This window comes from Podarcis bocagei (assembly GCF_964188305.1).
Source record: "Podarcis bocagei genome assembly, chromosome: 6".
In the NCBI taxonomy this organism is placed as follows: domain Eukaryota; kingdom Metazoa; phylum Chordata; class Lepidosauria; order Squamata; family Lacertidae; genus Podarcis; species Podarcis bocagei.
The window spans coordinates 46,227,893-46,243,783 of record NC_138130.1 but is presented as its reverse complement, the minus strand read 5'-3'; the positions used below and the strand labels follow the sequence as shown (position 1 = coordinate 46,243,783).

The 15,891-nt window shown below is 39.6% G+C and overlaps 1 protein-coding gene across 10 annotated transcripts in view; it reads left to right on the top strand.

Moving 5' to 3' along the window:
* DMD (dystrophin) overlaps window positions 1-15,891 on the top strand; it is a 1,036,503-nt gene that overhangs the window by 790,689 nt on the left and 229,923 nt on the right. For all 10 annotated transcript variants that reach the window (XM_081197764.1, XM_081197771.1, XM_081197761.1 and 7 more), the window contains one exon: window positions 5,325-5,514. In XM_081197764.1, coding sequence (XP_081053890.1) covers window positions 5,325-5,514 — 190 coding nt within the window. The remainder of the gene's footprint in view (window positions 1-5,324; window positions 5,515-15,891) is intronic.

Here is a 15,891-nt window from a genome sequence, read left to right as displayed (position 1 = left end):
GCTTTTCCTTAGGACATCCCTATTTTCATCAGAGAAATTTTGGAGATGTGAGCCAAGGAGATAATTAACAATACAACCTTTAGAAGACATCTGAAGGCAGCCCGGTATAGGGAAGTTTTTAATGTTTAATGTTTTATTATATATGTTGGAAGCCACCTAGAGTGGCTGTGGCAACCCAGTCAGATGGGTGACATATAAATAATAAAATGATGATGATGATGATGGAACAGGAAGTCGCTATTTTTAGCGAAGAAATGTTAGAGGGTATGTGATTCCTTTTTAAAAATATTTTATTTTCAAATTTTACAATCACAATAATTCATAAATTCAGTGCTTTTCCAAAAAAGAAACAATATAGACTCCCCCCGCCCCATCCCTGGATTCCAATCTTTTCCCACATAATTTCTTACATCTCATTTTATCTCCAAACTCTTTGTTTTCTCTCTTGTTTATCGTAATTCCCAATTATTTAATTACATAAATGTTATATCAAACCTGCTAATGTTTTAATATATTTACAGTGGTCTTTTAAATAGTCTATAAATTTCTTCCATTCTTGCTCAAACTTTTTCTCATCTTGATCGCGGTCATCTTTGCCATTTCAGCATAGTCCATCATCTTAATTATCCATTCTTCTTTTGTTGGTATCTTCTCCTGCTTCCAATTTTGGGTTGAGGTTATATGATTCCATTCTCGTTTCAGCCTATAGCCTAGCTAAACTGAAAAGCCCTAAGCCTGCCTACCTTTTACAGTACGGAACTAGCTGCTTTTAGGTACTGTATGTAGTGAATGGTTGTTCTGGAACACTGAAAAGAATAAACAGTTAGAATCTATGGTGGCCATTGTATGCATGAAAAGAGAATTAGCTAGGCATTGCAATTGTGATTAATCTTGAATTGTTTTGTAGACAGATGAAAGAGGATATTGGAAGACATTTAATGAAAAGGAAAATTAGTCCAAGTCTTAATAAAGAAAGACATTGAAAAATGATTACCGTATTGGTCTGAATATAAGCCCCACTTTTCCTCCAAATTCCAACCGTGAAAAGTTAAAGTGTGGCTTATATTTGCAACCTTACGGTATGCAGCCAGGAGCAACAAGGAATGGAGCGGCTTATATTCAGGTATTTTTTCTTTTTTTCTCTCCCCCCCCCATCAAGTTTAAAGGTGCGGCTTATATTCGGGCCAATACGGTATATGTAATGACATGATATTATGATGAAGGCTGATCTGAAGAGCCAAATGATTTTTATTGGTTCAGGATGATGACATTGGGTTACAGTTGTTAAGATTGTTGTAAATCTTTTATTGGTGAATAGAAATCACACGCTTAATCTGGAAGTGTATAAAAAACATTGATTTGGATGTGGTTCTTTGCAGCCTTGTTATTTTTGAGGCTGTCCCTATGCACATTTGTGCTTCAAAAAAGGTCTATATTTTCACTTGGAACCCACAAACTTTTCTTTTGGGTTTCTGGAACTGATGCCTCCAGTCTAGGAAACCCTTTTAAATTTATCCAACAGTCATACACAAGTAACTTACATTAATTAATTTCATTGATTCTACTCTGAGTGTAATTTTGTCTTATTTCCCCCGTCTCATCTGCAGTTTTTTTCAGTGTCTGTTTCTGTAAGATTTAATTAACTGTCAGTGACGCTAACCTCAAAGTAAACTTCTTTCTTAAAAACAACAACTGATTATTCAATGGGAGCAATCCAAAGTCAGTGACAAGGATTTGGGGTTTGGTTATTTTAATCAGTTAGGCATCTATTTATTTTTATTTTCTGCTTTTAAAGCTGATACAAAGATTTTATCTTTGTGTATCTGTAATGTTCCCCACATCTCAATAAAGAATAGCCACTTTGTTTCTGGTGGGAAAATAAGATTTATGCAAAGCACTGTCTGATCTTCCAGACCATAAAATATGTCCTGATATATTGCTACCCTTTTTTATTCACATTATTGGATTGCTCTTGTCATTCAAGATGTAAAGGGCTGGCACCCAAAACTGCTATCTATTTCAAGGTCTCGCAACAACAGTAGTTGAAATTCTTATTCAGCTTGCATTCTTACCTCAGTATTGTTTTAATTTAGTGTAAGATTGTTTTTCTTACATATTGTGATATCATTTTTCAACGTATGTGAGTATACTGAATGTAATTTTGTTATGAGTATGCAAAATATTTGATTACTCTTGATCTATAATTCAGATATTATGTTTGTGCTCACCATTCATAAACTTAGAAAATGTTCCTCAGAAGCTAGTGAGGTATGTGCCAAAATCCGTTGTTACATTGTTGCAATTTAAGGAAGCTATCATGTTTCTTTTAATATTATACTAATTAAGAAGCTTCCTTTTGCAGTGACAGACTGTATCCCTTTTTAATTTTCTTAAAGTTCATAATAAGAAAAATGAAAAGAAGGATTAACCCATAAGCCTCTTTGTCTGAAACTTGTTTTCTTAATTAAAATGCATTATTCTTACTAAGATGTTAATATATCTTGTTACTTCAAGTTGTTTTATCTGTGGAGAAAACTTTAGCATTTCCTACCTCCAAACAGCCCCTCTTATCTTGGATCATGTAAAAATTTTGATAGCAATGGTCTTCATAAATTATATTTAAATACATAATATATTACAAGGTTGAAACTGTTAATACTGGAAAAAGAAAGATTTAAATGTGAAATGTATACCTTTTTAAAAAATGAATGACTTTAATCAGTTCTTTTTTCTTTAAAAAATGTTTAGAGGTACTCTCATTTTGACTCAAGAAAATCACCATTTTATAGTTCAAATCAGGAAAAATAAATACAGTAAATGGACAGAAGTACAAAGATTCACAAAATGTTTGGGGATATGCATACCCCTGCATATCCGCCCCCCCCAAGAAAAAAAGCACTGTAAGTGTCAAGGCTTTGGTGGAGGGTGTACGAACCAAAGATAACCCCCCTCTCTCAAAATGTCATGCCTTCTGTCATACTGTTCTCTTTGTCTGGTGCAGCCTCCCCTTCTTTGTATACCCAGCCGCCTCCTTCATGTAAACCTTTGTAAACTACCAGAATAGTTCTGAGCATACTGTGGTTGTGGCGTAGTTTAGAAGTAGCAGCAGTTCGAAAAACATTTAATAACATGTAGACAAGTGAGAGTCTTGGAGGAGAGCATCACTCTGAGAAGGAGGGAAATGATCCGTTAAAATGGAGCCATTCTTTGGGGTGTGACGAGGCAAGCAGATATCCTTTTGCACTGAGTATAATCCTCCTGGGGGTGGGCTGGGGGTACTGGTAGTGGTTGATTCTGTATTTAGTGACATCTATGTTGCTGGGTTATGAAGGACATGCAAATTACATGTTGACTTGACTGTCTGGTGCAAAGGTTGCAGATGTCATATGCCATCTAAATTGTGCTGGGGAGGAGTCAGTGGTTGTTGTGAACGCTGCATGACACTAATGTCATGTGAAAATGCAGTCTGTGGTCCTAGAGAGGACAATTTTAGATTGCCAGGTAGAAGGCAGAAAGCCAGGACCCACGGGGTGGCTTTCTCTGAAACACTACTTGTTCCATTCATTAGCCCAGTTAGGGTTAGTTAGTGGCAAGAGAAAGGTATTCTGTTCATTGGCACTATTGGACACCACATGTTCTAAGGCTGCTCTGGTACAGTTTCCAGACTAAGCTCTAATTCAAATTTATACTAATTAATTTAAGGAGGAGGAACAAAGAGTAGTAGTTTATAGAGCTGCATTCCCCCCCCCCAGTCTCTTGAAACCCAGATTCCAAATGTTCAAGAGAAATAAAGGCAGAAATGTCAACAAAGTCTTCATTTAGCAAGTGAAAATAAATTAATAGCTGAGAGTCCTGCTCCGAAGAAGGAAAAACTGTTAATGTAGTGCCAGCTAATAAAGATATACTGTACTCAATGTACGTAGCTTGGGAAAGTAACTTGGCAATCATATTCAGATGGTGAGCTTCATCTTGGGGAATGGAAGAAGAGATTCAGGCTGAATTCTGTTGCTTTCCTTTTATACTTGCCTTGTGATTATTGGAACAAGGTGCTACTCATATTCTTTTCAAGTGTACATTGAATGTGGCTTGACTTCTGGTACATTCAAAATTCAGAGCATTTATATATATAGTTGAAGATGTTAATGTATATTTTGGGGACAATGGCTGTTTGATAGTTCTCTGCAAGTGTTCCACATGCTTAATGTTAACAGGATAAGAACAACCTATAATGCTGTTATCCATTCTCAGAGCAGAAACTGTACTGCATTAGACTGTGTTCAGCAAAAATTCACCTTATGATGAATAAACCACTCATTTTTTGAGCCTTGCTGCTTCAGCTCTACAGGAGTTGTTAATGGCCTAATATGTTCCGCGGGTGATAAAGCCACAGCCAGTTTTGCATGATTATTGACCTTCACACATTAATGTACAGTGTGCCAGGCAGTCTGCTTTACAAATCTAGCTTTTGAATGTAGTTCTTGACTACATGATACATGAATAAGAGAAACATATGTTACAGAAGTACATGTGTTAAAGCCAAATCTAGTACAACTGCTTTCATGAAAAGTACATTTAGGGATTGAGCAAAGGTAGAAAAACCCCCACAAGAGTTCTCTCAGAAATGCTAATTTATCTAAAAGCTGAGGTCTTTAATTGCTTCTTCATTTAATAGGGCCCAAATTATGCATTTTTAAATACCGTATCAACTTGAAGGATTTTTAGAAGGTGCTTACGGTAACTTTTCAATTGGAACCAGTGTTACTTGAGGTTGAGACTATCCTTATCAAAAATCAATAGCCGGGATAGCAAGGATAGCAAGGACAGATAGAAACAATTTATATTCAAAGTGATATATGGGACCTCTAGCCTTGCAACTTAGATATACCAGTATTTATGGTAAATTATAGTTCCTGATTAGTGGTCAAGAAATATTTTATGTGGCACCTGACAATCATCTTATAGAGATGATTTTAAGGGGAGAGTTTTGATTAAGGAGCTCTTTTTCTAAATTTAATAAAATAAAAATGAAGTACAACCAGTGTTCATATCCATAGAAGCAATTCCACTTGTCTTGTCAGCCTCTTCCCTCCCTCCTCCCTTACCTTACCTTGCTCTTTCTACTATAGGTAGAAATGAACATTAACTGGTAGACATAGAAAAGCAGACAGCACAAACATTTTTATCCCCCCTCATTTTATTGTGGTGTTATTTACATATTTATTGAAAATTGCTCACACTCTCTTTCTGCTTCCCTCTCTCTACAAACTATCCCTGTCCTGATTCCTATCACTACGCTGCATTTGACTATATTTGTGCTTTCACAGAGTTAGTGAGCGAGAGGCCGCATTAGAAGCAGCCCTAAGGCTGCTACAACAATTCTACCTGGATCTGGAAAAGTTCCTCGCCTGGCTTACAGAAGCAGAAACCACTGCCAATGTTCTGCAAAATGCCACACACAAAGAGAGAATACTAGAGGATACCCAAGGGGTTCGGGAGCTCATGAAGCAGTGGCAGGTAAGTCAAGTGATTTGAATTATAGAATTCTTTTATACTATGAGGAATGAGCCCTTTCAGCTTACGGAAAAGGGATGTGCTCACTTTTAAATTGTGTTTCTCTGTGTTAATGGCACTGAGTGCTATAAAGGTGTGTTTTATTAATAACAAAGAGGACAATGAACATGCTTTTTATTTAAATCTTCTTTAAGGGAGTGTCTGATGTTTAAATAAACAGAATATTGAGAATTCAAGTACTGTTTGCAGGGGAGAGAAGGCAAATAACATTTGCTAACAGATGCTTCTATGTCACACATATAACTGAAACAGATTCTTGACAGACCTTTGGCATAGATGAGCATACTGTACATCTTTTGTGCTTATTACAGTAATGTAAAATCTGTCTAGATGTTTCTGGTTTGCTTAGCTGAACTAGTTTAGTTTTCTATGTCACTGGAGAAAATTGGGACTTATGTCTAGTACATGCCGATGAGATGAAACTGAAACAATGTCTTAATTTTCACTAGTTATAGATAATTAGGGCACATATTTGTTTCCCCCCACTAGAAGCAAACAAAAAACAAAGGCATCTTCATATCAGGGTTTCTTTCAGACCCAGCTTTTAATAAAATATTCAGTTGCCACATGTAATGAGTATGGGTTGCTCGTGCGTAAGTTGCCGCCTCTCCTGTCTATGTTGCCTGGTTAACCTTTTCCGTCTGGACAGCCCTTCACTTTGTGGCTGCCTCAGTCGCTAGCAGAATCCATCAGTGGGCGTTTCTTAAACCTTTTCCAACATAAAAGTTGTTTGACGCCAAGTCTCCTCCTACTCTCCCTGCGTGGAAGTCTTCTGCGCAGGGAGGGCGTGGGTAGCGGAGGACCCGTGCTCTCCCCGCTGGTGTCCGGTGAAGAGTCCTGGAGCCCTCTCGCCGATTCCCCCATCTGCCCCCCTTTATCCCTGGTGTTGCGCTGATTTGCTTCCCCATCTGTTGAGCTGCCTCTCTCCCTGCTGGGCCCTTCTCCAGCATCATTTGAGAGCCCTCCCTCCGCCTCTAGCTCCGATGTCAGTTCCCTGACACCACATTTTAAGTGGCACTGCAAGCAAGCTTATATTTCCATTGTGTTATGATTATGCATCATAATGTCCATGGTTTTGATCATAATGTGCCTATGTGTGTCTGATTTGCCAAGCCAAGATGTGTATACAGAGCACAGCACTATAGTGTAAAATATTTTTACAGTGTTATTAGATGCCTGTTGGGAATGCATAATTAACTCTAAACCTAAGAACTCTACTGTGTAAAGACCACATGAGTTAATTTGTTGCTGAATTAATTTTTATGGCTTTATTTAATAATAAAAACCCTACCTTTTATAGTTATTTGGTTGCTAGCTTTGTTATGGTGCCAATATGTGATCTGACAAGGCATTACCTTGTTCCCCTACATGAATTTGTCTACTATAACCCTAGAGGGAACTCACACATCTTTCTCATGAGGGGACTGTACCTACAACTAAAATTTCCCCTTTAGAAATTATAATGGAGGTGCAAATGCAGTTCTGCAAGTCATTTACGTACCAAAATTTATATTCCTCTAGGAATAGGGTTGAATTAACAGTATAATCCTGTTCCTACTAATGTTCCCTGATGTAGAGCCATATGTACTCATGGTTGTATCCAGTGCTCACTTTGTGCTAGCAGAAATACTTTCTCCAGCATAAGGAAAGGCACTTCATTTTCACTAATCCCCCCTCCTGCCTTCTATACCATATTCCATACCATTCCATAGGGTCCCTCAACCCCAAGGGAAAGTTTTTGGGAGCCATAGGGGGATGCGTTGAATAAGAGGGATCAGCAAAAATGAGGTACCCTGCCTTGCACAAGCAGAAGTACTCCTGCTAGCACAGAGCCACCATTGAATGCAACCCTCATGTTGAGACACAGATATATAACCAAAGCTGGCCTTCTGTCACTAAATGTTAATGCCCTTAGATATATGCTTGAGGCAGACACTCTTTGGTGGGTATAAATATAGATATTTACAAGCTATAGATGTGTGTTTTCTAACCACCAATATATCAAATGTTCATTCACAGTGTACAATGGAGATGAGGGCGTATGATATTATTGCGTATGATATTATTTGTTGGCATACCGATGTAATTATATTGTCTTTGCATTATAAATGCAGTGTTAAATAGCATCTGCACGGAAGCATAATTTGTCAGAGCTGACAACAACATAAATGTTGAAGTGACTCACATCTTTGCCATGCTTTCTGGAGATTTCCTATATATATATATATATATACGCGCGCGCACACACACGCACACACACAATAACTAACCGTTAATCAGAGGAGTTGTGTAATTACATTTTATGTTTGATTGTCTAATTTAAATACATCATGGACTCCCTATGAGGCCTGAACTGATACATACCCATATTAAAGGAATGGAAGTAATGAACTTTATTTTCTGCTTTAGTACTTGTGGTGATGTGAAATCTCCGCTGTGTTAATTACCCTTGTGGGCTTGTGGCAATAATTATATGTGACATTGCCTTCCAGATCTGTGATATTAGATGTAATTCTGAAATTGGCATAGATTTATCCTATTATTTTATCAGTGTAAACATTATATATTAAACCTGTAGATCAATTTAATTAGCTGTTGATAGCTCTCTAAAACTTAACAAGTAAGCTTGCATGCGACAACTATCATTATTTGAGACAAAACCCTGAAAGTGGTTCAGATTCTGAAGTAGGTGCTTTACCCCAAAGTGAAAACTTCTGGGTTTCAGTTTAATAGTAATAATATACAGAAGACAAAGTTCAGCAAAATATCTAGTAATCTCCCCCCCCCCCCCATAATAACACAGGAACAGTTTGATGGACTATTCTAACAGCCCATCTGGTCCAACAATCCTGTTCTCACAGTGGCCAGCCAGATGCTTGTAAAAAAAGGTAAAGGGACCCCTGACCATTAGGTCCAGTCGTGACCGACTCTGGGGTTGCGGTGCTCATCTCGCTTTACTGGCTGAGGGAGCCGGTGTACAGCTTCCGGGTCATGTGGCCAGCATGACTAAGCCGCTTCTGGCGAACCAGAGCAGCGCACGGAAACGCCGTTTACCTCCCCACTGGAGCGGTACCTATTTATCTACTTGCACTTTGATGTGCTTTCCAACTGCTAGGTTGGCAGGAGCAGGGACCGAGCAACGGGAGCTCACCCCGTCACGGGGATTCGAACCGCTGACCTTCTGATCAGCAAGTCCTAGGCTCAGTGGTTTAACCCACAGCACTACCCACATCCCCAGATGCTTGTAGGGAAACCCATAAGCAGAACCCAAGCACAAGAGCACTTTTGCATCCTGTGATTTCCAGCAACTGTTACAGGGAGGCATCCTGCCTCTGAAAGTCATGGGTCCCATTTTGCCTCCGCCCCCGGGCTGGTGGTGGACAAATGTTGTCCTCATCTTCAAAAATGGGAAAAAGAAGACCCAGGTGACTACTGACGGGTCAGTCTGACGTCAATACCAGGGAAGGGGTGTACAGATAATTAAATGGTCAGTTTGCGAGCGTTTCGAAAATGATGCTGTGATTACTAAGATGGTAAGAGCTGCTTGACAGTGGAATGGACTCCCTCGGAAGGTGGTGGATAGACTCTCCTTCATTGGAGGTTTTGAAGCAGAGGTTGAGTGGCCACTGACGGAAGTCCAGCCGTCATTAAATGGTGCTGTATAGCATTTGAATAAAGACACTGAGAGCCAGCAGTATTTTCAGGATGGTATGAGCAGCTCCTTTCGAACTTCTCTCCTCTCCCGTAACTTTTATTATCCTTTGTTCTCTCCTGTCGCATGGCCGTTTGCCAATGTCTCACATTACCTACATCCGGTCATGGCTTAAACCCACCCATCGCCATATAGGGTAATTACTGCCCAGAGGGGGAACATAACTCCATATAAGGCTATGCACTTAATACACTGCAAGGCACGGACATGCAGGTCACCGAGGTCAGCGAGGCACCAGGTGGCACTACAAGCCTTTGCCATGACTTCATGGCTCCCACAGGCCACCTTTCATGGATGCTTTAGTTGAGATTCCTTCATTGCAGGGACTAGATGACCCTTGGGGTCCCTTCCAATTCTACCATTCTGTGGCTCTATGAAAGTTCTTCCTTGAATCTCCTTTCGTGTAATTTGAATCTATTGGTTCCTTGATTTCATCCTGAATCTCATGATCTCCTTGGGCATTTTGATCAGGAGAACAATGGGTTGATATTTTTTATCTATTGCCTTAGAAACATAGGGTGCTTTTTGTCCCTCGGGACACCGCATTTTGAATCACCACACTATTTGTAATTTTCTCAAAGGAATAGAAGTCAGCTGAAATGGGTGAACATGTGATAAGTACCTTATAAAATGTTTCCCAGTTTCCTAGTCCACCTAAATTTACAATCCGAGCAATTTTTAAAAATTTAAAAGGGTAAAAGTTTCTCGTATCTTCCCTTAAATGTGTTAATGCAGTCAGTTCCTCCAGGTACATTTGGGTAGAGGGATATGCATTTGATGAAAAGTTTTGAAAATGTCCCCATGCTTTTTACACTCCCATGAGTGCTAAGGAGTCATTATAGCTCCAGAAATTGTTGCTATGCTTTGCGACTATTGTACTGCTGAAGGGGTTTCCTTATGTTAAGGAAAGGTTTATTCTCAGAATAGCATCTTCATGCATAAAACAGGAGCCCATTTATATCCAGAATTTGCTGGGTTGCAGCCTTGAAATCAGAGCAGCACTTCAGTAGATATTATAAGGCTATTTTAGGAGGCTGTTTTTATGCAGAGTTTCACTTTTGAGGCTTTTTATGGACTATGGATAAGAAAACAGTATTCTCCGTAAGTACAGCTATAAGGTGCATGCTCTGCTGAATGACAGGATGTATACACCTTAGCTAATGCTTAACAGTCATTACCTTAGGCCTGCTAATGTAAAAGCCACTTCAATTTGGGAGCTTAGATACAAGACCATGTTATATTTAACCTGCTTTAATGGTATTTTATTAAATGTAAACAAACAAGAGGCCCTTCTATCGTACTCCTCCGGATGAGAGAAAGGCTTTCAGTGGGTCACAGCCCAATCCTGTGTATGTTACTTGGAAGGATAATTAAATTCATTGGAACTTCTTATCCATTAAGTGGCTGCAAGATTGTAGCCTATAACATTAGATAAATTATTAGAATTGATTATTCAGCCGCTGCACAAAAATGTATTTAATGAAATACTGAAGAAATGTTTTGGGGGTTTTTCTCAGTTCAGTTCTTTTGCATATTACTTCCATCTTTCTTTTCCTCCTTTACCTCTACAAATTTATCCCATTCTGTAGGCTCCTGAATCTTTTAATTATTTCTAATGACACCACATCTTCTGGTTCCTCTGTTGACCTAGTTGCCTTTGACTGGACTTAACCGTCTAGGGGTCCTTTACCTTTACCTCTTACCTTTAGCTTTCTAAGGATAGAGAGTACTTTGTTCTCAGTGGCTAATTTATTTATGCCTTCAGGTACATATTGGTATTGTTCTTCAGTACCATGAACTTTCTGCCTTTCATTCCACATGCTTTCACTTTCACTACCTTTCACTTCTGGGGTTCTATATCATTTTAAATGGACCTGTTGCATTTTGTTTCTTCTTACCAGGCCCATGCAGAGCTTGTGTGAGGCCCATGGCGGGAGTCGTGTTAGAAAAAAGTTATGAACTGAAATGAAAAACATAGCTGGTTCCTGCTGGGGTCCGCCAGCCAGCGTAGCCCTCCAAGGCCCAGAGCAAGTGTACCCAGCTGCCCACGCTGCCTGGGCCTGCTTCTGACCACCACAAAATCTCACTATTAACTTGTTTTCCTCTTACATCCACATGCACAGCTAGTGGAAAGTATATTCCACTTGTAAATTCTAAGCTTAATTTTTTTATTCTCAGTACATTTATCTTTTCCATGTAACCAGTTGAAATGAATATCTGACACTGGTGTGGCTAGCTTCCAGCCTGAGGGCCAGATTCACCCCCCCAAGCAAGATCCTATGGCCCCTGAAGGCGCTCTCTCTCTCTCTCTCTCTCTCTCACACACACACACACACACACACACACACACACACGGACTTAGTTTCTGCTGGTGCAGGGATGGGGGAATGTAGTAAAAATTGTCTTCAGTCATAGAAAACCCTAATGAGGACATCTGAAGTCATGAGTTAAAATTTCACATACTTGCATTGTGCCTGTGTGCTCGGGTGTTGCTTTGTGTGTACTTATTTGTTTTATTTAACCAGCTTTTTATTTTAAAAACATTTGTTGTTTTTTTAAATGGTTTCCCACACACACTTGCAATTTCATTAGTACAGTATACCACTTTCACTGTCAATGAAAAACAATTGAAGTAAAGGTAATCCTGACAAAAAAGTAAATGTAGTTTTTATATGTGGATTTTGCTAACATATGTAAAATATTTCTTTATTAAGTATGGTTTGTTTCTGATGATTTGTAAATTAATGTCACATAAAAAGATAAAAATGTTGCTTTTGAAATATTTCTCATTAAATTATAGAGAAATTTAAATAAATAATAGAAAAGAATGCCTCTGGTAGTATCTTCTGTTTTCTCAATTATTGCTGTTACCAGAATGAATGATTTCGGTAACTTGAAGGCAATATTATTGCAGTGGTATCACAGAAAACAGATGAGATGCAAACTTCAAAATGTAGCACTGAAATGAAAGTGCAAGTCAAATCCTTTGAAAGTGAAATCTTTATTTGTGTTATGGGAAGATACGTATGAAAATCAGTTTGCTAGAATTAAAGCCAGTCACATGCCAGCATCTTTGTTAATTAAATGGAGAGGAAAATCTGGCTAATTAGTCTACACAGAACAGACAACCGATAGTAGTACCTGAAGTGCAATTTAGAAAGACATGCATTGCAAATTTAACTTGATGACACTATCTGCTACTGATGTTATACTGGGTGATTATAATCTCAATGATGTGTTTTTAATTGAAGATGTAGCCTATGATGGAAAGGTGAGAAATCATTTTACAAGTTACCATAGAGATGTCAGTTGCATGCCCAGATTTTTAGTTCAATTAAAATACCATACTGTTCAGTATATCTCGATGAGGATGTTTTGCTTTATATTTAAACTCCCTATGCAAAATGTTGTGAAAATGCAAAATAAGAAGGCTCTTCTGCTTGGTTTTGTGCAGAGGAAACACACTGAAATTAGTAGAATGAAGTGCTGTCATTTAGTGACTATGATACCCATTGCTGCGCATCCATATCTCTACACAGTCTTGGGTTTTTACCTCAAATGGCACTACATGTGGCTGTGTAAATCTATAATTTATACTTCAGTAAGTTTCCCAGGTGACTTGAGATTTAGCTCCAGTCTGGGATGTTATAAAAGCAGTTCTACTGGGCCATTATTTTGATTATCCATAAGGCAACTGTGTGGGCAGTAGAAACAATGCTGCTCTTAAATTCCCATGCAGAAGTGATTTCTCATTACTATATTTTGAGTGGTTTTACATATGCACTGGAAGTAAAAGGTTAAGACTTCCAGAAGCTTATATCATGTTAAAATAGTCTTAAAATGTGCTACTTGACTCATATATTAATGCACATTAAAATATGTTTGTCTTCTCGCTAAGGTCTAGTTCAGTACTCTGCTTTAGGTGGGAACGGTAACAGTTATGATATTTCAATGTGAGACATTTCTATGATTTTTGTGAAAATTATCTTACTTTGAGAATAAAATATGATGTTGCGCACTTTCCACTTCCCTGAGCAGCGAAATGTTCCACTTGGGTTTGGTTTTCTTTGGGTGAGAGTGCATAGGAAGACAGCCCTGCTAGCTCACATCAGACTCTCAGAGAGAAACTCCTTAATCCTTTTTTTCTGTCCTTATTCAATTCACAGCTCTGTTTCTCAGTCTCTTCAAAATTGCAAACTCCATCTTCTACACACACCAGCCCTTAGCTTTGAGGTTGCCTTCTCCAAGCTCTGATGGGTATCTCCATTAAAACACTCAAGAGAGATTTCCAGGTATCCTAAAAATTAAATCCCATGAAGAAACATCAACCAAACATTCTGTAGTCTGGACTATTAGCCCAACAAAGGACTTTAACCCAGAAGCTATAATACCATATTGAGGGGATCAGTTGCAATAAACTTTTTTCTTTCATGGTGAAATAGTCATCAAGTGAAATATATATGGGGGGGAGGGACAAATATTAAGCTGGAATGCAAAATCCACACAGATTTTGCAGTGTCCCAAAGTAATTCACTTTAGGGGATTGTTCTGTTTGTTCCTTGCTTGTTAGAGTGGATTTTTAAAGAAGAAGATTTGTTGCTTAGCAGTTCTCTATGGAGTAAGCTAAACTGCCTAGCCTGAGCTAAATTCCTTTGCTAATTTGTCATGTAGATTTTTCCCCATTTTATGTGAGAATCCAAAATCACAATATTGATTAAATACTTTATTATTTTTAAAGAAAACAAAACACTCTAATACCCTGAAAGCAATCCACTAAAGACACTGGTGTATTCTGAAATTAATTAAAAGCTAGCTGAGGCTGGGTGCAGAATTCCACAAAGTGAATGCCTGTGTAAATATGTGATTAAGAGAAACTGCTGTGTTAGGAGAACTCAAAAACCCATCACTACAAAGCTAAATATACCTAATTTATTACACCTCTCTGGATTTTGATACTACCTTCGTGTGTGTGTGTGTGTGTGTGTGTGTGTGTGTGTGTGTGTGTGTGTGTTGGAAGCTGCCCAGAGTGGCTGGGGCAAGCCAGTCAGATGGGCGGGTACAAATAATAAAAGTAGGAGGAGGTTTTTGTTGTTTCTAAATTAAGGAACATAGAATGTTCCAGGGAAAAGTACAACCATGTGGGGGCAGTCATAGTGGTTCAGGGTAGGGGGAGGTGTGGGTAAGGGGAACACAGCACAGGCAGTTATTGACTGTGCCATTTGCCAGCCCCTCCTCCAACATGGGGAATTGCAGTTGTCCTATCAGCCAGCCCTTGGTTGGCTCTGAGTAAGACCTCCCTCACCCATGGATTATAGATGAGGAGGCCAATATGGTCTTTATCCCTGAGACCTTGTGGGTGAGCAGGGTGGAGTTGGTCTCACCTAGCTAGGCCCACCTGGGTACTTGGTGCAGCATCAAGACAGACTTGAGGGTTGGGGAGGGGGAGTTGCTGTCGTCTATAGAGATTCCATCTCTCTCTCTCTCCCAGTTCTCTGTCCAGGGAGGTGGGGGATATTGAATGTGTTTTCCTGGCACTGGGCAATCAGGACAAATCTCGCTGCCTGAGCTAATCTCAGAAGTAGTGTTGAGGACTCCCAGACTGCTGGTTTTGGGGGACTTCAACATCCATGCCGAGATGACTTGCTCTGTGGTGGCTCAGGACTTCATGCCTGCCATGACAACCATGGGGCTGACTCAACATGTCACTGGCCCAACACATGTGGCAGGTGACATTCTGGACCTTGTTTTCTCAACTGGGCAGGAAAAGGGTGGTACTAACATTAGCCTCTTATGGTCGGATCACTTCCTGTTGAGATTTAGGCTTTCAGCATCTTTTCTCCTCAGCAGGATAAAATTACTTGCATCTACCAGGTTCTTGACTCTGCTGCTACAGCAGATGAATCTCAAGAGGTGTCCAGAGCCCTATTATGTTGGAGGAGTTTCAGTTAGTAAGGCTTGAGGATGTGGACAAGGTGCTTGTATCTGTCAGGGCAACCATTTGCACTCTGAACTCTTTCCCCTCTTGGCTGATAAAAACTAGCAGGAACGGCTGGCTGGGCCAGGGAGGTTATTAATGCCTCCCTACAATAGCGGGTGTGTGCTTCCTGTCCGCTTGAAGGAGGCAGTGGTAAAACCACTCCTCAAGAAACCCTCCCTGGATTCAGATATGACACCAATCCTGGCCCAACTACACTGGCTGCAAATTAGTTTCTGGGCTTTGAGCTGTAAGGCCATAAATGACTCAGAACCACAATACCTCAAGGATCGCCTCTCCCCATATGAACCAACCCTGACCCTGTGATCATCCTCTGAGGCCCTTCTTCTTGTGCCTCCTCCACAGGAGGTCCAGAGGGTGGCAACACAATAATGGGCCTTTTCTGTGATGGCTGCTTGTTTGTTAAATGCTCTCCCCAGGGAGGCTCAACTGGCACCTTCATTAAATATCTTTAGGCACCTATCAGACATGTTTCTCTGTAACCAGACCTTTGGCTGAGTAACATTCTGTGTCCTTTATATCTTCCTTTATTTGCTGGAGTGGGGTTATTGCATCATATCTTAGAAATCTAAATTCATATACCTGATATAATTCAATTGATAGCAAACTTCAC